This window comes from Simochromis diagramma, unplaced genomic scaffold (genome assembly GCF_900408965.1).
Source record: "Simochromis diagramma unplaced genomic scaffold, fSimDia1.1 OVJJ01000596.1, whole genome shotgun sequence".
In the NCBI taxonomy this organism is placed as follows: domain Eukaryota; kingdom Metazoa; phylum Chordata; class Actinopteri; order Cichliformes; family Cichlidae; genus Simochromis; species Simochromis diagramma.
Genome location: NW_024387245.1, coordinates 3,864,319 through 3,886,102, shown reverse-complemented (window position 1 = coordinate 3,886,102; position 21,784 = coordinate 3,864,319). Strand labels below are relative to the sequence as shown.

The 21,784-nt window shown below is 39.7% G+C and overlaps 1 protein-coding gene and 2 long non-coding RNA genes across 3 annotated transcripts; 1 reads left to right on the top strand and 2 right to left on the bottom strand.

Annotated features, from left to right (window-relative positions):
* Window positions 1-1,910: 1,910 nt before the first annotated feature.
* On the bottom strand, window positions 1,911-2,722 carry LOC120714148. Its single transcript, XR_005691355.1, has 2 exons — window positions 2,609-2,722; window positions 1,911-2,529 (listed from the first exon to the last, which is right to left on the bottom strand). It is a non-coding gene; the product is annotated as an uncharacterized LOC120714148 (long non-coding RNA).
* A 143-nt stretch (window positions 2,723-2,865) lies between these two features.
* LOC120714147 lies at window positions 2,866-3,666 on the top strand. Its single transcript, XR_005691354.1, has 3 exons — window positions 2,866-2,968; window positions 3,183-3,414; window positions 3,512-3,666. It is a non-coding gene; the product is annotated as an uncharacterized LOC120714147 (long non-coding RNA).
* A 3,667-nt stretch (window positions 3,667-7,333) lies between these two features.
* On the bottom strand, window positions 7,334-14,942 carry LOC120714061 (cadherin-3-like). The gene is made up of 12 exons (XM_040000095.1): window positions 14,565-14,942; window positions 14,231-14,409; window positions 13,710-13,850; window positions 12,732-12,887; window positions 11,224-11,365; window positions 10,784-10,956; window positions 10,048-10,176; window positions 9,503-9,688; window positions 9,062-9,309; window positions 7,818-8,039; window positions 7,585-7,720; window positions 7,334-7,345 (listed from the first exon to the last, which is right to left on the bottom strand). Exons 2-12 carry the CDS (start codon window positions 14,252-14,254, stop codon window positions 7,334-7,336), a joined length of 1,569 nt encoding a protein of 522 aa, XP_039856029.1. The 5' UTR covers window positions 14,255-14,409; window positions 14,565-14,942.
* Window positions 14,943-21,784: the final 6,842 nt, after the last annotated feature.

Here is a 21,784-nt window from a genome sequence, read left to right as displayed (position 1 = left end):
ACTCCTTTTTTAAACAACGGTACAGCAATTCTAAACAGGCTGCGGAACAAACCTCCCAGACCTGCGCCACATTGCGTGCTGGTCCCAATATAACCATTCAATTCGCCACCAGCCTGATTTAAATAATATCTTACATATTTTGCTTCATCTGTGTTGTAGACAGACATCCTTATTTTTTACAAATGGTGTCTTATGGGTCGGAAGTGGAGCTTGACAAACACCTTCCCGTATAAAAAGGGTATGTGTTGATTTTGGTCGTCTTTCAAATCAATTTCTATGTCATCGATTAAGGATTTCGAGACCGGTGTGTAGTGTGGGCTGTCAAATTGAAGAATGGCTACCCGACGGTCATCGTCTGTTATATTTATTGCTCTTAATAGCTGCGCATGGGCGTCACCCACAAGCTGGTAATCAACGATATCTGCATAAATAAAAATGTTCTATTTTCCGCCGTATACGTCTGCAGGATGTGGTGCGTATGTGTTTTTATAATGAAGTACAAACGGGTCTTCTGATTTGAATCCTAAGATTCCTGCCAGTCTCCCTCTAAATGTGAGAACTGTGCCCCTAGGGCCCATAACACTAACATAGTTACTAACTTCACTGTATTGTGTTTTAATGTCGGTGTTATGTTTTAATGTTTTATTATCTGCGCCACAGATGCATAATGCCCCACAGACAGCTCAATCACGGTTATGGACAATGCTCCATCTTTGACTGGATCATAAATTTCCACTCGCGAATCTGATTGTGGAAAAGACAACCATAGTCTTGGGTATTGAAATTCTATAACACCGACCTCATACGGTTCATTTAAAACAATAGGTGTTATAACCTCAGGATAAAAATGCTCGGAAACTCAAGTGCCAAGTGCCTCTTTTTTTCTGCCAAGTATTTTCTCTATTTTAAACCTTTTGTTTTTGTCAATAGTCACCTGCTGTATCTCAGGTTCATAAAATACACCTTTCACTGCAGCTCCTGTGAGATCCTCTAGTTTGTATACGGGAGGGTCTCTTCCTAAACGCTCCTTTATGGTAAAGTACTCGTCTGTGTAGGTCTGATGGTAACCCTTTCAGAATATGCCTCGTAGTTTAGATATTCTCTCTGTATCGCCCACATTAAATTTAAAAGTCACCGGTTTTTGGGGTTTCATTTTGTACAGGGTGTTAAAGACTGCTTTCTCATTATCTTTGCACACCTCGGTGGGGGTCATTTTGATAGAGCTGTGATAAGACAGGTTAAGGGACTGTACAAGATCTTGGATCACATTAACATATCTTGGTGAGTTAACTGATGTTAAGTATTTCCACATTTTCCCCTTTAAGGTGCGGTTAAAACGCTCTACCACACATGATTTCATTTCACTAAAGGTTGAAAAATGTGTGATGTTATGCTGCTCCATTAGTTTTTTAAATGTTTATTATAAAATTCCTTCCCTAAATCTGTTTGGAGTTTTTCAGGCACACGGCCCTCTCTCAGAATATCACCAAAAGCCTCAGCAAAAGCCTGTCCTGTCTTGGTTTCAAGGCACCTAACCCATGCATACTTAGAAAACACATCTATGCATGTCAATAAGTACCTAACATTATCATTATCCGCAGAATATTCACGCATGTCAACCAAATCAGCTTGAAACTGTTTGTCTGTCCCGTTAACCAAAACTCTATTTCTGTATCCTTGCATTTCTGTGTCCTCTATCCTTGCAGGTTTATGAAGAGTATATGTGTCATCTCCTTTTAAAAACGCTCCACGTCAGGTAATGACGGCTTTAAGCCTGTTGCCTCACTGACAGCGATACGGAGCTTCTTTACACTTCCTAAACCCCCTGGGTGTGCAGGGTTGGGATATATTTTTCTCAGCGTGTTTTCCATAATCACTTTGACCAAACACAAATACAAATGACCAGAAAAAAGTGTTAGCATACGTTTTTATTTAATTTTCTGTGTAGTGCACAGTAAGGTTTTTATAACAGATGTACATTAAATCTTGTGTCTCCCAGACCAGTAGTTTCCAATCATGTGGAGCAGCGCTGATTTAACTCCGCGGGTGTGATGATTGGTATTTAGCAGGTATCCGACATTCTCATCAGTGGTGCAAACAACGTGCGGCACTGATCTCAGTTCACACAGAAGACGCTCTGCAGTGCTGATGATTTGTGCTTTAGCCTCACTGACACTGAGCAAACAAACAGACGGATGGCCGGGATGAATCGGGGCGTCCGGAGCTTTTCCATCACCTCATCATAGTAGGTCTCGAAGAAAAACACAGGCAGCTCAAACAGGCAACTGTGTTGTAACTGGCTGGGGTGACCAGATTGGCATCCATAACATATCTCCTGCACATACTCATTCAGTGCCATCGACAGCAGGTGGAAGGTTGCGAGTTTAATGTTGAGTTCCGTTTCCTCAGACGGGTGTGATCCTGCAGAGTCCTGTGAGCATCCTGGAGAGGGGGGTGGACTCGGTGGGGTCTGGATTAGCAGTGCTGGAGGGGGAGACTCTGAGCGGTCCACAATATGGCAGATGTTGTCTGTAAAAGAAATCCACGCATTGCATTTTTTAAAAATATCGGGTATAATGCCAACGTCTCTCACACAGAGACAACCTACCATTTGTTTTTTTCTTTTTTCAGTCCTCAGGGTTTTTGATGATTTTTGGCCTGAACATGGCAGAAGGTAAACCAATCTTCGGGCCATGTGCGAGCTGATCATATACAAGACGCTTCCTAATATTCTCATAAGAAGAGTTGACCTTGTCTCTCTTCATTGTCTTATCGACCTCATTAAACACCCGCTGCAGTGCTCTCCAGTCTGACCACTGAATAAAAAACAAACCCTTAAACCATGATAAACGTTCTTCAAGGGTGAGGGGGTATGGGTTCAACCTCCAGTTTTCAAGGCCCCCAGAGTGAAACCTCTGTAACGTTGAGGTTTCACCCGGTGCAATTGTGGCTCTTGTAACCATAAATGGTAAGCTGCTCTTTTGTCACACACTACATACACAATAGATGTGTTTTAGTGCAAATTGTACATTGCTACATTGTTTTGAATTACCCTCAGCCCGCAGTATATGTGGGCACCTGTCAAAGGTCATTTGGATTTACCAGACCGCTTTGAAAACAACATGAAAAAAATGAATGTCTTTGTTGAGCCATGACTGGATTTCTCCTTATCCTTCCTAAAGGCCGTTATAACCTTGCACTGCCAGTGTTCAGCTGCACCAGCTGTGGCCTAATGTGGTCCCCCTCAGTTAAGGACTTCCAGGGTGGTGGATATTGGCCTGGCACCTTAAATTTCTGCACCCTGTTTTCAATGGATGTCTTTCAGTCTTTCTATGACATTAAGAAGCTGCAGCAGGGATGTCACTTAAGGCATTTGTCAAAGTGCTGGATGAAAGAACAGCCCATTTTGGAAGGGTGAGTTTCTAAATTTGTCAAGTTTAAGGAAATTGTGCAAATCAATGTTTATGATGACTGTCCGTGAATATTCTGTTGTTTGTCCTCTACTTAAAAGACTGGCCGAATATCAGCTGATGCCTTCAGTAAAGGTTTCTTGGAGTGGAGTGCTGTAAAGTGTGAGGTGGACAGGATGTGCAAGGAGCCATGCTTTAGCTGCCCTGCCTGCACTCCAGACATGCTCGCCGTGTCAGTTGATGGAAACCACAAGCTTTATCGCTTTCATCAAATATTGATAATTTACTAGAATGTATAACAATTGAAATTTATAAGGAAAAAGAGAAAAATTTAATAATTAGCTGTATATATAGAACACCTGGCTCTAGTATTCAAGTATTTAATGACTTCATAGAAAAAATATTCTCTAAAACAAATCAAAAAGTTATCTTTATCTGTGGTGATTTTAATATTGACCTGTTGAATCCGAAAAGGCATAAAATGACCGATGAATTCCTAAACACTATGTACAGTTTGAGTTTACATCCTAAAATAACCAGGCCTAGCAGAATTACACCACATTGTGCCACCTTACTTGACAATATTTTCACTAACAATATGGAAAACAACATTGTGAGTGGAATATTAATTAATGACATCAGTGATCACCTACCAGTTTTTGCAGTTTATGACACTAATTATAAGAAAAATCAGCATGAAGAACAACTGAGATACAGACGTGTAAGGACAGAAGAAACTATGAATGCATTTAAGAACGATCTATTAAATCAGGACTGGGACAATGTGTACAAAGAAACTGATATTGATATTGCATATGGCATATTTTTAAGAATATTCATGGAGTTGTACGATAAGAACTGTCCAACAATAAAATACAACAGAAAGCACAAATATTCAGATAGACCATGGATCACTAAGGGTTTACAAAATGCATGTAAAAAGAAAAATACACTCTATAGGGAATACCTAAAACAAAGAACAAAAGATGCTGAAAATAAATATAAAAAATACAAAAATAAGTTGACCAATATTATACGTGTATGTAGAAAGGAGTATTATAGTAAAATATTGAACAACAATAAACATAATATGAAAGGAATATGGGATGTTTTAAACGGTATCATTAAAAATAATTCTGGACAACAAAGTTATCCTGAATACTTTATCGACAATGGCAATATTATGGAAAACACTGATGATAAGGTCAACAGCTTTAATCATTATTTTGTAAATATTGGACCAAAACTGGCAGAACAAATTCCTGAGTCACTGCCATCAGTAGACTGTAGTGAAAACCTGATTGATAGGAACCCTAACTCAATGTTCCTCACATCAGTGGAGGAAAAAGAAATAATTGACATTGTACACATGTGTAAATATAAAACATCTACCGATTGTAACGATATTGACATGAAAATTGTCAAGAAGGTCATTGAAGGAATTGTAGGACCTCTAACATATATTTGCAACTTATCATTTCAGACGGGAAAAGTGCCAAACAAATGAAAATAGCTAAAGTTGTGCCGCTGTATAAAACCGGGGATAGACGCCACTTCACAAATTACAGGCCTGTTTCTTTACTACCACAATTCTCCAAAATCCTAGAAAACCTGTTTAATAAACGATTAGACAAATTCTTAGATAAATATAAATTACTCTCTGACAGTCAATATGGATTCAGATCAAAAAGATCAACATCTCTGGCATTAATCGAATCAATTGAGGAGATTACAAATGCTATAGATCAGAAACAGTATGCAGCTGGAGTATTTCTGGATCTCAAGAAAGCATTCGACACAATCAATCATGACATATTAATTAATAAACTGGAACGGTATGGGATTAGGGGGGTTGTACTGCAATGGGTGAAAAATTATTTAAGTGACAGGAAACAATTTGTGAAGCTGGGTGTCCATTCCTCATCATGCTTGGACATTGCTTGTGGTGTTCCACAAGGCTCTGTACTGGGTCCAAAATTATTTATTATTTATATAAATGATATTTGTAAGGCATCTGATATATTAAAATTGGTATTATTTGCAGATGACACAAATATTTTTTGTTCTGGGGGGAATCTAAAGGAGCTGCTGGATACAATTACTTCAGAAATGTGCAAAATTAAAAAATGGTTTAACAGGAACAAACTATCGCTAAATCTAAGTAAAACTAAAATTATCTTATTTGGGAATTCCCTTAGAAATGCACAAGTGCAGATTCATGTAGATGGTGTGGAAATTGAAAGAGTACTTGAACATAAGTTTCTTGGTGTGATTATAGATGATAAATTAAACTGGAAGTCTCATATAAATCATATACATAACAAAATTTCAAGAAGTGTCTCAATCTTGAGTAAAGTAAAACACATTCTGGACCACAAAGCACTCCACATTCTCTATTGTTCCCTGATTGCACCGTATTTGAATTACTGTGCAGAGGTTTGGGGCAATACTTACAAATGTTCGCTATCATCAATCTTTATATTACAAAAAAGGGCCTTAAGGATAATCCATAAAACTGGTTACAGAGATCATACAAATCCACTATTCTTAAAATCTAAAATTCTAAAATTCACAGATCTGGTTCATTTTCTCACTGCACAAATTATATATAAAGCAATAAATAACCTGCTTCCTGACAATATTCTAAAAATGTTTTCTAAAAGGGAACGGGGATACAATTTGAGGGGGGAATTAAATTTAAAACATCCTCGTATCCGTACAACATTAAAAAGTTTTTGCATCTCTGTGTGTGGAGTGAAGCTGTGGAACAGACTAAGTAAAGATATGAAGCAATGTCCAAGCATGGCGCAGTTTAAAAAGCGGTTTAAGGATATGGTTTTTACAGGGTACAGGGAAAGGTAGAGATTTGATAGGGTGTTCTTATCTAATATTTTCATGTGTGTGCGGGTGCACGGGTATGTTGGTATGGGTATATATATATTTTTGTAGGTTGTGTATCCTTGAGGTGAAAATGTGTATATGTGCGTATGTGTATATACGTATGTATGGATAGACAGAAACATATATGTATATATAAAAAAAAAAAAAAAAAAAAAAAAAAAAAATTACACATGACATATAATGTAATTGCAAGGAGGTATTTTTGTAGTCTATATACTATATAGTGGAAAAGGGGTGGGATTAAATAAGCTTATGCTTCTTCCTGCTCCTTTTTGAACATGAACTTTATTTGGAGTTGTGGTTGCTCGTTTTCCTTTTGTTTTGCTTTGTTCATTTGTCTCTTTTAATTCTATTTTGTTGTACTTTTTCAACATGTTCAAAATAAAGATTCCATCAAATCAAATCAACTTTCATCAAGTAACAGGGCTCTAGAGTGCAACCAATTTGGTCGCAAATGCGAATCCGTGTAAATGAGAGCAGGTACACTGATTCCACACAAAGACGTAAACACAGAACGGACCCGACGCATCAGAATCAACTTTGTCTTTCTCGGCTCTCACCCGACGGCTCGTAGACGGACACGCTGTCGGAGCTTAGCGATCCTGATGCGTCCGGTGCATGTTTTAATGCAGTTAGTACTAAACTGAAATTAGAGACCACACAAATCCACTGTTGGCTTAATACAATTTTATAAAGAACAAAGCTAATTTCACAAAGTATCTCAGAGATTTCGTTTTTGACAAATCATTGTAATAAAAGACATGAACAGATCCACAGGAAACAATTTAAAAGTATCCATAACTCATTGAGCACACTGTCAAAGGCTGACGAGGTGCATGCAAGCTACCTGGATTTCATCCTAATCATTTCAAATTTTACTTTTTAAACAAATGGAGACCATAAGTACAAATGCTATAGAGTAAAGCAACATTTCTCAGAGTGTCTCAGGTGTCGCCCAGTAACCTACACAGAAGTGTTCACTGTGGCTCCAGCACTTATTCAACAGAATAAGTAACAAGGTATTAGTCTTCAGGCTGAAGGTCAAACAGATGTTTAAAAAAATTTTTTTGCTGTCCTTCTGCAATCCACTCTCTTCATCCACTCACTGCATTAGGCCCGTTGTCTTCTCCTGGGTCAAATCACTGAAATGGAACAAATTTGATCAGCCTTTTTAAACATTTCATCTCAAAAAGAAAACCTCAGGTTTTCTGTTCCTGAGACTTGTGTGTGCGCAGCTTTGATTAATGTGTAATCAGAATGAGTGACCATTTACCTGATCATCCTCGCCACCTCCTTCTTCATCATAGTAATAGACGTTGTCTCTGACACCATCATCCAGCAGGAGTGGCTCCTTTTTCTCTCTTTTCCTCTGTTTTGTAAACAGCAGCACTAGCAGCAACAGCGCTGAACACCGAGCACAACGTTTAGCACACAGTAACCAACCAAATCCTACTTAGCCGGGAAAGGAAAGATGCACCGTCCTGAGACTACAGATGTGTGACTCACCGAGCAGCAGGATGGCTCCAAGTATTCCAAGGATAAGGGGCAGGTTGCTGGGAGCTGCACCATAGCGTCCTGGACCTACCATTATCATAGGCACCAATGGTTGCAGTGTATCTGTAGTTTGTGACGAAGATACCCTCTCTGTCCATGGACGTGTACACTTTAATAAGACCTGTGTCCTTGTCCACGTTCAGCCAGCCTGCTGGGTCAGTCAATATTTTGTACCTGTACAAGACAGTCACAGAACGATAGTAATACTATCCAGGCAGGATGATTAGAATTAGCATGTTTCACAATGTGATACAGTGGAACCCCGACTTACGAAATCAATTCGTTCCCGAGGGTCTTTCGAAAGTCGAAAATTTTCGTAAGTCGATGCACCCATCGCGCGTTTTGACTGAGGCGATGCTGAACGATAGGCTATAGGCTAATTGCTAACCAGAGCAACAATACGTCGTTCAAGTGGAACAGCGAAGCGCAAGTATGGAAGCCAAGGGGTTGTCACATGAATCGGAAGGCATTGTGTGTGGGCTCAGCCAATCGGAGCCAGTGGATTTCGTTACTCAGGCATTTTGCCATAACATGGGCAAAAATATTGCCGTTCAGTGCCTTCGTAACTTGAATTTTTCCGTGAAACGGGGTATTCGTAAGTCGGGGGTTCCACTGTATTTGATTTTGAACATCCTCCGCTTTCTCCTCAGGCTAAATACACGGTGCAAGAATCAAACACATTAACTGTTACAGGGTTCTCACATCATTTAAAAATACTGGTGGCCAATAGTACCATCCATCAGCCTCCTAGTAGATGCAGCTATGGTAGGAATTTGAATGTCTTAAGTTGCCTCATTCTTGGGTTATCGGATTCACAAACTTTGGTGTCCACAGCGCCTGTCCAGCAGGGTGGTGACAATACCCAATGAGCCTTTTACAACTAAGGAGTTTAAAAAATGCTTTAAGACCTTAATGATACAAATTAACTAATTAACTGTATTTGGGTCTTTTATAAGCCTAATATTCTATTATGGTATACAGCTATTCAGTGTTTTATCGCTATAGACAGTATTCTGTAATTATATCTGCCACACATGAGGACAGTGAATCAATTTTGACCATCAAACAGAACAAGGAATCTAAAACATTTATCTAAGACATTTATCTATAAGGAAATTTAATATTTGCAGCACTTATGAGGTCAGTGATACATTCTCTTTAGCAGTAGAAAGTCTCTCCCCCACCCCCCGACTTACGAGACTGTCTGCTTGCGTGCAGTGTCTGGGTCTGAAGCAGTGTACTGCACCACGACTTCATCCACAGCAAGGTCCTCTGGTTTTACCACAAGCTTCTCCTTTGGATCAAATATTGGAGCTTCATTCACATCTCTCACATTCACCACCACTGTGGCGGTAGAAGTGGCCACAGAAACACCAGCAAAAGGAATCTCATTCTCCACTGAAACCAACAGAGTGTGCTTGCTGGCCCTCTCGAAGTCCAGCTCCTGGTTGGAAGGAAGGGAGGAGGAAGGAAAACAAAACAAACAAAAAAAAAACCCACACACAACATGAGGGTGTTGGCACAGATTTTTGTGAGGATACAAGAAATCACAAAAATGCTGCCATCAAATGACACAAACATTCATAGATGATAAGCATCTCCCAATATTATGAATGAATTCCTGATTTTCTTCGTACCTTTGCAATAGAAAGGATTCCTTCCCGTTTCTTAGTTCCCGTTTTTACTGTGAAAAGTCCATCAGGATCACCACTGACGATCTTGAACTTGGCGTTCCAGGCTGGAGTTTGTGGTTCATCCTCATCTGTTACTATCATCCTAACCACCACAACATCCTTTTTGTTTTCATCAACTGTTGCAGTATACTGTGAGAAAATAAAGGATGGGTCAGAAATCACAGCAGTGAAAACAGATCTAAAGACTCCTAACTAGGAATGGAGAATAATGGCCTCATTTTGTAGTCTGTGTCATTATATTAGGTTCATTACTTAATGCAAGTCTACAACTGTGGAGTCCATAAATTTAATTCGCTATGCATGTGGTAAAATATTGTTTTTAACTGCATTTGTACATTTCCCATGTGCTGTCAAAGACTGGGTTTTTGCTGTGTCAGTATGTGTGAGTGCACCATTAATAATGCAGTTAGATACAGGATGAATGTTCTGCTTTAACAGTGTGAAAAAGCAGCAGTTAAACAGGAAGTTTCCAGTTACTTCGTACTTACAGATTTCTGAGTGAAGACTGGAGCGTTGTCATTGCTGTCCGTCACCGTGAGGATGACTTTGGTTTGTCCACTTAACCCTTCTCCCGCCAGATCTGCTGCTTGTACTGTCAGAGTGTACTGTGGATATTTCTGGTAAGATACAGACATCAGCTCATCAACAGGAAGGAAGAAACAATGACATCGGTTTTACAGACTGTAACACAGCCTTCAGACGGACTAAAGCTCTTCATCTATGAAGGCCGATTCTGCTGAGAAGCTGAAGCTAAACTCATGTAATATTTCGCTTATGACAAACATGATGCTGTTGAGAGCCTTGTTCAAACTGTTAGAATAAAGTATTTCTTGACCATTTGGCACGAGGCTGTTTGTTGTTGCTCTGTGACTTCTTTGTGTTTCAAAGAAGTTCATGATGCTGCACCAGAAACCGCTCTGATCTCCTGTAGTCTGCATGGAAGACACAGACTAGTCTGACAAACTATTCGCCAAGTATAAATAGTTTGTCCAGAGGTATGACACAAACCAGAAATGTAGACAGAAACTAACTATACTTCAGAGGCTGTGTCTAGTTTTACTGTCAAAAAAAAAAAAACCCACCATGTTTTTTTGCAGCACCCTCTTTGTGATTGATTTCTAGCAGTGACAGGCAGACTGCTGATCCGGATTCATTATAAAATGTTTTTTCAGCCCTTCGGTGTAAAAGGACACTTGTGTTTTAAATGTGTTTAACAGGTCTTACCTCTCTGTCTAATCCGCTACCAGTGACTCTGATGCTTCCAGTAACTGGGTTGATTTCAAACATGTTGTCAGTGGGCAGCGGTGGGTCCTGATTCAGAATACGATAGCGGAGCTCTGAGTTGTCAGTACCTGGCTCATCGTCATCTTTGGCCTCAACCTTAACCACCTCCGTCCCTGGAGTGGAGGAAATAAAAAAGAAGTTCCTGAAGGTCTTCACACTGCTTCAATTACAAGATTTACTAAATAAAATTGACTTAATGCAAACATCTGCTAATTTCCTTCCAACCCAAATCCTTCTCTGGTGCTTTAGGTGTCATTCTGATTTTCTTTAAATCTCTGGGCATCTTGAAATTCATTAAATATAGTGGATAAGTATTAGAAACACGAACAAAAGCAAAGAAAACTACCCAAGTCCAGAGGCAATAAGGTTTCTATACATACCGATGGCCGTGGCCTCAGCAACATTTTCTTTGTAGTCTGTCGTAAAATAAGGTTTGTTGTCGTTCTGGTCGATCACATTGACTTTAATCTCCATAGGATCCTCAGCTTGTCCTGCTCCGTCATCCACAGCATGTGCTTCAAACTACACAGACAGAAGATTTTAAATTTAGATTCGCCCCCACACAGACACACACTTTTCCAATAGAGATTGACAGACCACGTGACTTTCGCGCATTGCATGCCGGGAACTCGTGGCAAAACAATCCAAGTACCTGCATCAAATGCAAGCGTTTGCAGTACCGCAAAACGTTCATTCTTCGGTTCCAATAAATTCTTGCTTTTTCTTTGCCCTCCAAAAAGGTATGTACAAAACGAAGGAGAACAATGCCGGTCCGTACAAAGACAGACTTGATGAAAAGTCAAAGAAAAGATAAAAAAAATCAAACCAGTGAAAGGGTCAGACCCTTACGAGCACACAGAGTGGACAAAAGACGTCAGCGTGCTGCCCAACTTTCACCACGCTCAGATTTATAATTACACGGTTCTTGGAGTGAGTGCATACACTCATGAAGTTTAGTAACTTCCGGTCACTGCAACAAGCCCAGGTACAGTTTACCGACGGATGGGTGCAGGACCTTGAAATGCACCGTGTAGAAAGTAAAGACCATCGTACGTATCATAAGTTTACCAGTCTCACAAATCGTCGTCATAAACACACATTCGTTAACCGTTTATTAATAGGACCTTTGAGCTCAACGGTAATTAATTAGTAGTGGAAATAATTTCTGGTAGCATCACAGAAATGTAGCAGTGACAACAATATTGTATGCTGTAATCGCACTGGGCAATTAGTGATACAAAACAACTGTTTTATCCTGTGAATAAAAGTATATGTTTTTGTCAATGTACCATAATAACAGAAGCCAAACGCAATATTGTGTCAGGACAATTCACTATTTATGCACAATAAATAAAGGAGCATAGCGCGACAATTTCTGTTCAGCGCCAGACTTGCTTGTAACCTATATCACCAATTATGTTATGAAAATGACGCATTAACTACAACAGCAGACTGACCTTCGTGTAAATGCTTGGAGCAGACTAACCTGTGAGCTGGAGTGTTCTGGGACGTTATATTTGCTCTTTGAATGGCAGCAATCCAGTCGCGTCTTTGTTACTTCGGAAACATGGCTCGAACAATTTCTCTTCAACGACGTAATCCGATAACAACCGATCTCTTTACCCGTCGGCTTCCCGTGGCTGTCATGCGACCGGCTATTGCAGTTAATAATACAACAGCTTCTTGCCATTTTTTGTGTTTCTTTTTATCGCTGTGTAACTGATTTCAATTGAAAGCCTGCATGCACTAGTACCTCTTGCCACGAGTTCCCAGAATTCTTTGCGGTTTTACCCCTGAATGACGTCACATTTTCAATCTCTATGGGGATCAAAATGCAATAATCAAGTACACACATGGAAAATCATTTGGACAGAGTGAGGATGATTACCAGGTAACGAGCTGTTTCCTCTCTGTCGAGTGGCTGTGTTACATACAGATAGCCCGTCTCTCTGTCCATTGTGAAACGATTAACAGGATGCAGATCAGCTCCAGGACCAGTGATGCTGTAAAAGATCTTCTTTAATTTATCGTCACTAGAGCGGATCTGGAAAAACAAACAAAAACTAATGAAAAACACAACAGGACTAATTAAGATCACTCTCACCATCTAAACTAACTGTTAAATAGTAAAGAGGCTGTGCATTAGACTCAAATTCAAGAGATTTCTGGTTATTTTGATATATAGATCAGAAGGACTCCTTGTGATCTCAAATCAAAAAGATTGTTAGATTCTCTAAGCATTTTGGGCACACTATAATTACTCATTGTGAATAATTTGAGTTATTAGCGTAGTGTTATCGTCAACCAATTTACTCCAGTTTTAGTTAATTTTGTGTGTCACTGTTGCCAAGTTCAAAACACTCCAAAAGCGCAGGATTAAGACCCTATAGTATTAGAAAGAAATCACAACAATCAGCTGATCTCCATGAGTAAACACTTGTCACCGTGAGAAAGCAAACCCCCTCTTAACTAGAGAAATGTCCAACAGAACCAGGTTCAAGGACAGGGAGCCATCTGCCACAAATTGTTGGGGAGTGAAAGATGGGACAAATTTTAGCATTTATAAACTGAAATTTAAAAAATAAAAACAATTATACCCAAGAGACAAATAAATCTTTAACTTGGCACTTAAGTATCAACTTTTCTGTCTGCCAACAATATATAGATCTTTACTTGTGCCTTTACACTTCACTTGCGTTAGTCTAAAGTTAACTGATAGTCATAGTAAGAATTACTTATGACATCCAAGAAAAAAAAAAAGACATGCGGACTGCAGAGGAAACAACAGCGAGATCCTATGCAGAAATAAACATTTAAAATGCAGTTTATTGTCAAATTAATCACAAGGTCATTCAGTTCACCTTACCCAAACTACTTTCATGGGATACGTTCCTCTCTGATTCTCACTAACACTGAGTACAGGAATAACCCAGGCCCGTTTCCTCCTCCTCAGCCCTCCACCAGACTTGGGAAAGTGCAGAACGGGCACTTGTGGATCAGTGGCATTCTGGAAGAACATACAGACAGCTGTTTTAGCAAAAGCTTGGATAGAACACCACTCAGAACTTAATTAAACTACGAGGAGGAGCACAGACGTTCTCAGAACGAGTTTTTAATTATTTTCAGACTATGATGGGTCTGTGTCTGTCCAGAGTTAATATCAGTTTCAACATCTTAGCCATGAAGGCCAATGAGGCATTATCATCACCCTACCAAGCAGGACATGTTGATACTCAAGTTTGTGAATCTGATAAATTATATGTAGCCTCACGAGTTAAGATGCCATCTGTTGTATCTACTAAAAGTGTCAGAAACAGGCATTTTGCATGTATCGATTCCAAATGTACTTTTCATTCATGCCCCATTAAACAGAGTCTCTAAACCTACCTCTGTGTTGTTAATAGAGTCCATTTCAGTACTGTGATGCTGAATGTTGAAGTTTGTGTGGGCTCCACGGTGATGCTCAGGGTGAATGACACTGACTGGAACTGTTATTTTGTGACCATGAGAGTCCCAGGAGTGAAGAAGTTCCGGTGTCCTTTATGAAGAACAACCTCTCTGTTTACCTGGAAGGTAAAAATAAATATATAAAAAACAAAACCTTTAGCAGAAATACAACATACGCTACATTCGTTAGACTAAGTCTCCACAAATCTTACTTTAATATCTTCTTTTCTAAACTAACCCCAACTTTGCTGTCAGGTCTGTCAACTCTACTTACCGTTAATGTACCATCTGCCTTTACAGTAAAGCGACTGTCATCAGTGCTGAAAAGAATTACTGTGCGCTCTGTGCAGTCAGTGAAGCCCACTGGGAAAGGATAGAAAAGAGTTAATCATTATGAATGTGGTACATATAGTGAAAAATCTGGCAAGTTTTTTATATTCAAAGAAAAGCGACAGACACCACTCCCTCTTCCTTAAGAAAAGCAGCATAAGTGACTGCAAGATGACTAAATGGTTTTTAGCTCTGGATAGTAGCAACACTCAGTCAGGTTATCAACATTATTTACTTTTAACAAAAGTGTCAAAACTGCATTTACACACGTACACACACGGCCAATTTTGTTTTATTTGAAGTACACATTCTCATACAACCATCAAGCAAACAAAAGAGGCTCCCTTATCAAGAGCATCCCAGCACCCATCCCAGATACTTCTAAAAAACACATATTCACACCTAACCACACCCTGTAACAGTTAGACAGAGGGGGTTTAGGCTCCCAACAGTCTGCAAAAAGGCATGAAGCAAACAAAAGAGGCTCCCTTATCAAGAGCATCCCAGCCCAAAGGGGTTTCTTCACAAACAGTTAATTCCATTATCTTATCTTATCATGTCAGAGGCCAACAGAAACCATGTCCAACAGAGTCTCCAAAGGCCTGCTACCTTTCTTCCTTACATCGTGCTCTTTTATCTCTACATCTCAGAGGTCAACTGAAAGTAGCCCCACAAAAACACCCCATCAGACACACAGTATTTTCCTCAGCACTTCACAACTGCCGCAAGGTATATCGTTTTAACTTTTTATTTTTTCACCAGAATGTGCGTTGGAGCCGACTTTGCTACCCGCACAGAGCGTTTCTGACAGTCGGGCGCTGCTTATACAATAGAGAAAAGCAACAATACAGAGTGTTTCTCTGCTCAAAGAAATCCGAGGGCCTTTCACACAGTAAGCATGTCTGTTATACCCAGGGCATAAATGTATGGAAGCCCGTTTCCGCCACTAAAAAAAAAAAAAAAAGCTAGTATCCATAACTCGAAATTTCGAGTTATTTTCTCGAAATTTCGAGTTATTTTCTCGAAATTTCGAGAAATATAACTCGAAATTTCGAGTTACATTTCTCAAAATTTCGAGTTAGCTCTGCCAATCAAAAATATACGTGAATGAGGTCGCTTTCTTGTTACCCGGAAGCATATGGCGCAGGACCGCGCACTCAAAAACGGATCCCAACAAATTAAAGTATGTTTGCTGATAGTAACACCATGTGATTCAGCTAATAACACAGGGATTTCATCATTTGTGAAGCCAGGCTGAAAACACTCAGCAATCTGTGCATTCACGACTGGATGTAATACTGGTAGCTTAGCTGTAGCATTTGTAGCTGAGGGCTTCCGCTTCCGGGTAACATGGAAATGATGTCATTCACGTAGATTACTGATTGGCAGCCGCTAACTCGAAATTTCGAGTTGCTTTTCTCAAAATTTTGAGTTAATATGTCGAAATTTCGAGAAAATAACTCGAAATTTCGAGAAAATAACTCGAAATTTTGAGTTAGGGATCCTTTTTTTTTTTTTTAGTGGCGGAAACGGGCTTCCATATAAATGTCTGTATGTCAGTGCTGATGTATTTTTATTTTTTTGCACTAAGTAATCCCAAAATACAAGAATTTGTGTACACGCCATCCACTGATACACATACAATAGTAATGCTAATCTACTCGGTCTATTATTTAGCACGGTTAGACCATTGTGAATTTAGCTATACGAATATGCTCAAGAGTCTATCATATGTTTGACATGCAACTAAAAATTCGAAAATATATATTTTTTAAATCAGTAACTTTGCAAATTTAGAGGAAATGTTTTCGGACAACATATGTGTCACATGTTAAACAGGGTTTGAATAATCAGCACTGACATACAGACATTTATGCCCTGGGTATAACCAACACGTTCTCACTCCCAACTCGTCAAACGTGTGACGCATGGTCAGGCTCCCTCTGCTGCACTTATGGACGCGCAGGGTACCCCTCTCGCGTCGGGAATTGACGTGAAGGGTCCTCCGATTGAAGAGATTGCCGCGGAAGTGCCTGTTGTCGGTATATTTAGACATTTTCCAAATCACATTGTAGTGACGTATACAGAACACAATAAATTATATAATGTAAACAACTACCTGAAAAACAGGTAGAACCATACTTTTGTATCGTTTATTGCATTTACGGAGGGAGTGATGTATGCTGGGTAATGGCACAGCTAGCTACTGGGTGACTTTATTCACCCGCTTTGGCTGTTATCAGTCCATACAATGGGCGTTATTAGCACAAACCAGTCCCATAGATATGGGCCATCTCCTGCTAGATTGTTCAGAAGGTTGTTCTCATCCATCCAGATGGAGGATCACTAACAGGAGCGTGGAAGACTCCAGAATCCACTCTGGCTGGAATCCGGTGGATATGCAGTGTGTACAGGTAAGACCATTTAAACGGACAGCATTTATAGAATGACTATTAAAAGTCAGCGAGTGTCAGTAATGTTAATGTGCTTATGTTAGTAATACACCGAGTGCTAATATAACAGCTTTAAGATGCATTTGTAGATGTTATTACGTGTTTTACCGTCTTTATGGTGCTAGCTTAAAGTTACGGTGTAAACGTTAGCTTATATTGGAGGAAAGCTGTTACTGGTTAAACGATGTTAGCACAGAAATATTAGCTTCTGTCATGACTGATGAAGTTACTGGTTAATAAAGTTTCCAGTAAAGTGTTTAATCGCAGCCACAGACTGACAGCAAATATCTCGATTAGCTTCAGTGCATCTGTAATAAATATGTGCAAGTTTCAGTGCTTCGTTTAAACTGTATGATACTTATACTGACCCAGGGTCAGTGTAAAATACAATCCTAGCTGTGTGAACAAAGCCTGGCTGCTTTAATCCTGCATGACAAACCTCAGGATGCAGGTTATTATTACTCTTTCCTGCTGGCACACCTGTCACACCTGAGAGTCAGCTAGAAACTTACAGTGACGTGGACATCATGCAAAGACTGCCAGACTCTGTAATACTGCAAATGATCAGTGACTCAGGTTAACACTAAACTTTAAACGGCACCTCTGTGTCTCTGTGTGCTGAACATCTAGGATTGAGTCAGGCTGCATCAGCTGAAGCTGTTATTTGTATATATCAGTATTTTTTATTCAGGTGTGGGGAAAATACGTAAGACTGCAGTGAAGCGATGCACCAGATTAATCCCTGGCCAAAGGTATCGTACTTAAATCAGACTACTGATCCAGCCACATCAGCCTTTTGTGAGGTCTGTTTAAAGTTGACTAAAATGAACTGCAGGTTCCTGAGAGGTGGACTGTGAGCACAGAAACACATGTTCATACATACAGCTGCAGCAAACTTACATTAATTTTAAATAGATTTGTTACTCTGATGTCTGTCTCTGTGTTAGTCCTCTGACAGACTGGTGACCTGTCCAGGTGTGCTCTACCTATGACTACTGGGACAGGCTCTAGCCTCTGTAATAGAAATGTTCTGTTATTCTCATTTAAAGTATTTAAGTGCTTATGCATATGCTTAGTTGTGACACTGTTACTGTTCAGTGAAAGTTTCTAAAACTAGATGAACTTACTTCAGCGTCAGCAGTTTGAGAAAACAACTCCCTTTACAGGTGCTGATAAGGCCACAAAACAGCATAACCATTGATCCGTTAGGTTTCATAGCGAGACATGTGAAGTGTGGTAGGATCAGTTTAACTTCCTCCCTCTTCCTTGGAATGCATAAAGGAGGAGGAGCACCACTTCTGTGGCAGCGCTGACATGACTGAACTGTGATGTTTGATGTGTGTTGGCGCAGTAATAAATAGCTTGATCACAGCTCTTTCTGTGTTGCAGACTTTATTTAAAAAATTCCACGACACCCCCCACCCCTCCCACTGTGAACATGAATTGAATATTCAGAAGACATTTGTTTAAATAGTTCTACAAACCTGAGCTGTTGGTGTGTCCTTGGATTGTGTGGTAATAATATTAGAGCCTGCAATCTTTCTTACTGAATCTCTACTATGAGTCATGTTACCTGAGATTAATTCTATGTTTACCTGTCAGCCTGGACGAATGTGCTGTGTGAAGGAAATTAAATTAAATCAGATCTGAACTGCGTACATTTGAGGAACCTGTTCATATTTAATTGAAATATGAACCAGTGATTTTTTGATTGCTGATTCCAAGAGAGTCTTTGTGGAAATCCTGTTTGGCTTTTTGTTATTTTAATTCTCTTCTCTGTTTTCCAGAACAGTTCTCCACAGTCGCTGTCCACATGGGTCAGTGGGACCAAGAAGCACTCTGCTAATGTGGGACTCTGACCAGCAACATCCAGCAAGACCCAGACAGCGTTTTCTATCTCCCAGCTGGAGGTTTTGTTTGTCTGTGACTGGAGAGTCAGATTTTTGTTGAGCTTCACACTTGCAGAGGTAAGTCAGTTTGCAGAGATCCCTCCCACCCTGGCTTTTATGTGCTAGATTTCTTATCTGAAACAGTAATATTTCAGTGACTGCTGCTTATACCACAGGTTAATACACTCTACTGATCCCTGATAGGAGAATCATCACCTCTGCCAACAAAGAAGCCTGGTGGATGTTTGTTTGCAGTCTGATGATGGGACATCATGCTCTGCATCTTCAAAGTTTGCCTCCTCATTATTATTCATACCCAGTAATGTGAAGTATGCTCATATCTACTATAACTGAACCAACCTGGTGCTCTTCATTTATGGAGGCTGTTGAGTCTGAATGTTGGATGTTGTGTATCTCGTGTTCTCTGGGCTTTGTTGTCCTCAGTCTTTTTGCAGGATCAGAAAACAAAACCAGGAGGCGCGTAAATGTTTCTTCTCCATGATGTTTCTTCAAATGTTTCTTCTGGATGATGATAAGACTGTGACACGGGATGCCACCTTTGGTCTTGTGATGAAGCAAAGCTCAGGAAGAAGTGTGATTAAATGGTACCCACATGTTGAGAAGGATGTACAGGGGCACCTGCAGCCAAATCCAAGCCTCAGGTTAGTTGTAGTTGCAGAACGCTATAGACTGAGACAGCTGAGGCATCAAATGTTTGATTAAACGGATGAAAAAGAGAAGTTTCTTCCCTATAATTATCACTTCTTAAAATCTGTAGCAACTTCAAGTCTGTCAGCGTGCTGAGCATGCTCAGAATGTGACAATATATTTTTGTTCAACATTTAATTTCTTTCAGTTGCAATTGTTAAATGAAAAAAATATATTCTTATAATTTAGCAAACTAATTTATCAAAAAGATATATATACATATATCTGTATTAGTTTTAATGAATTAATTTGACAGCTGTATTGAAAATACCATATTGTATTCATACAGAATCAGTTTGGTATCATTGTTTGTCTGCTCACTGATTGTTGAAACTAAGAGCTGCTTTGATCTGTTTGGATCTAAAGTATCCAAAGTTGAGCTCTGATGTTTCTTCACCCCTGTGTGTGTGATATGTGATTCCTACATGCTGGCAGAGCAGAGCAGCAGTTTGTGCTCACAGATGGTGACGGTGTGGAGAGACGGTGGTGTTTCCTCAGAAGAACCAGCAGAGTCACAAAGGACACCAGTCCATCTCACCACCGTGACTCGCTGACTGATGCTCGTCTGCACTGCACAGAGGAAATCAACTGACCGAGGTTTGTCCAGTGACGTGTTATGAAATGTATATTTGTTTTATGCTTACAGTTATGTTTTTCTTGACAGAGGCTCTGCAGAGGTCAGACAAAGCAGAGAAAACATGTGCTTTACATTTTACTGTGATTTATTGAGATATTTGTTGCCTGATGTTCAGCAGGAATGGAGAAATAGAATCAAAGGGAGATGTTTTTGCTGTTTTTGTAATGATGTAAGTAAATCTTCAATATTATTATTTGCTTGGTTATATTAGGAGCGTTTCTGAGTGAGGGGGAGAGGAGTCATCATCCAGGTAAAGTGACGTGGATCAGTGGATACACTTGTCTCCCCTTTAAAGGAGACGATCAGAGTCATCCTTAAATGTTAGTGCTTTCAAATACACAAACATTTTTAAAGGACAGAAATGAACATCCAACTTTGACTGTAACACAAAATAAATCTTTGCATGTGTGTTTTCAAACTCTCAGATGGGCAGCATATCAGTCTTGGACTGTCTAACCTGCAGCACTGAATGACCACCACACATGAGCATGTTCCTGCAACATTCAGCATCTGATCCTTCATCTGTGTGCTTCTGCTTTTGGTAAGTAGAGTTACCCAACTCCAGTAACTCTAAACACATGCCATCCATTTCTGACGGCCTGGTTACTTCCTGTCAGTTACTTAGAAACCATGTGGTCACCTGACCTAACACTGTTTCTTCTCTTCCCCTTAATGTTCAAGTGTCAAATGTCCAACAGCTGGAGAGGAAACTACACCAGTGTACTGGGATGTTTCACCAACACGTGCCAGATGCTGTTCCTTCATGGTGACATCACCAGAGACAGCCCCGCCCACCTCAGGACCTCGCCATTGATCATGATGATTATAATGATGACAGCGAGCGGAACTAAGACTGTAAAAATCCACGACCAGAATGTTTCTTTCTAATTATTAATGAATACTGAGAGCCTCGTTCTGTGTTTTGTCTGTTTTGTTTTTTACCTCATTTGTTACTAACAAAGTTCACAAACTCACACAGTTTACATTCTGTATGTTTCCATCTTTACCAGCCACACTCTAACTGCATTTAAGAAAATAATCCTTAGAAATCGTCGTTTTTCTCTTTTGTAATTGATGATAATTCAGTGAATATACTGCGCTGCTTCCTTTTATTGCGTCACACATTGCTTTAAGTTCAGTGTCCAGTTATTTTTACTGCTGTTTGAATTCTCTGTATGTTTGACCCTGTAGACTGTTTGATGGACTGCTTGTCTTCCTGTTTGTTACTGCCGCCTGTTTTTGAATAAAGATTTGGATTTCTGACTTCAACACAGCCTCTGCGTGTCCTCCCTTTGTGTCCTCTTCCTCTGTGAATGTGTTGCATGTGTCACAGATTCATTTTATTAACAGCTTTCCCACAGTGAGTTGCATCAGCATTCATTCACAGCACATTTCAGAAGGATTCAGATTAATACAGTGATCTTACAGTCAGAATGATCCTGACAGAGTGCCACTGTAAATGACTCTTTCAATCAAT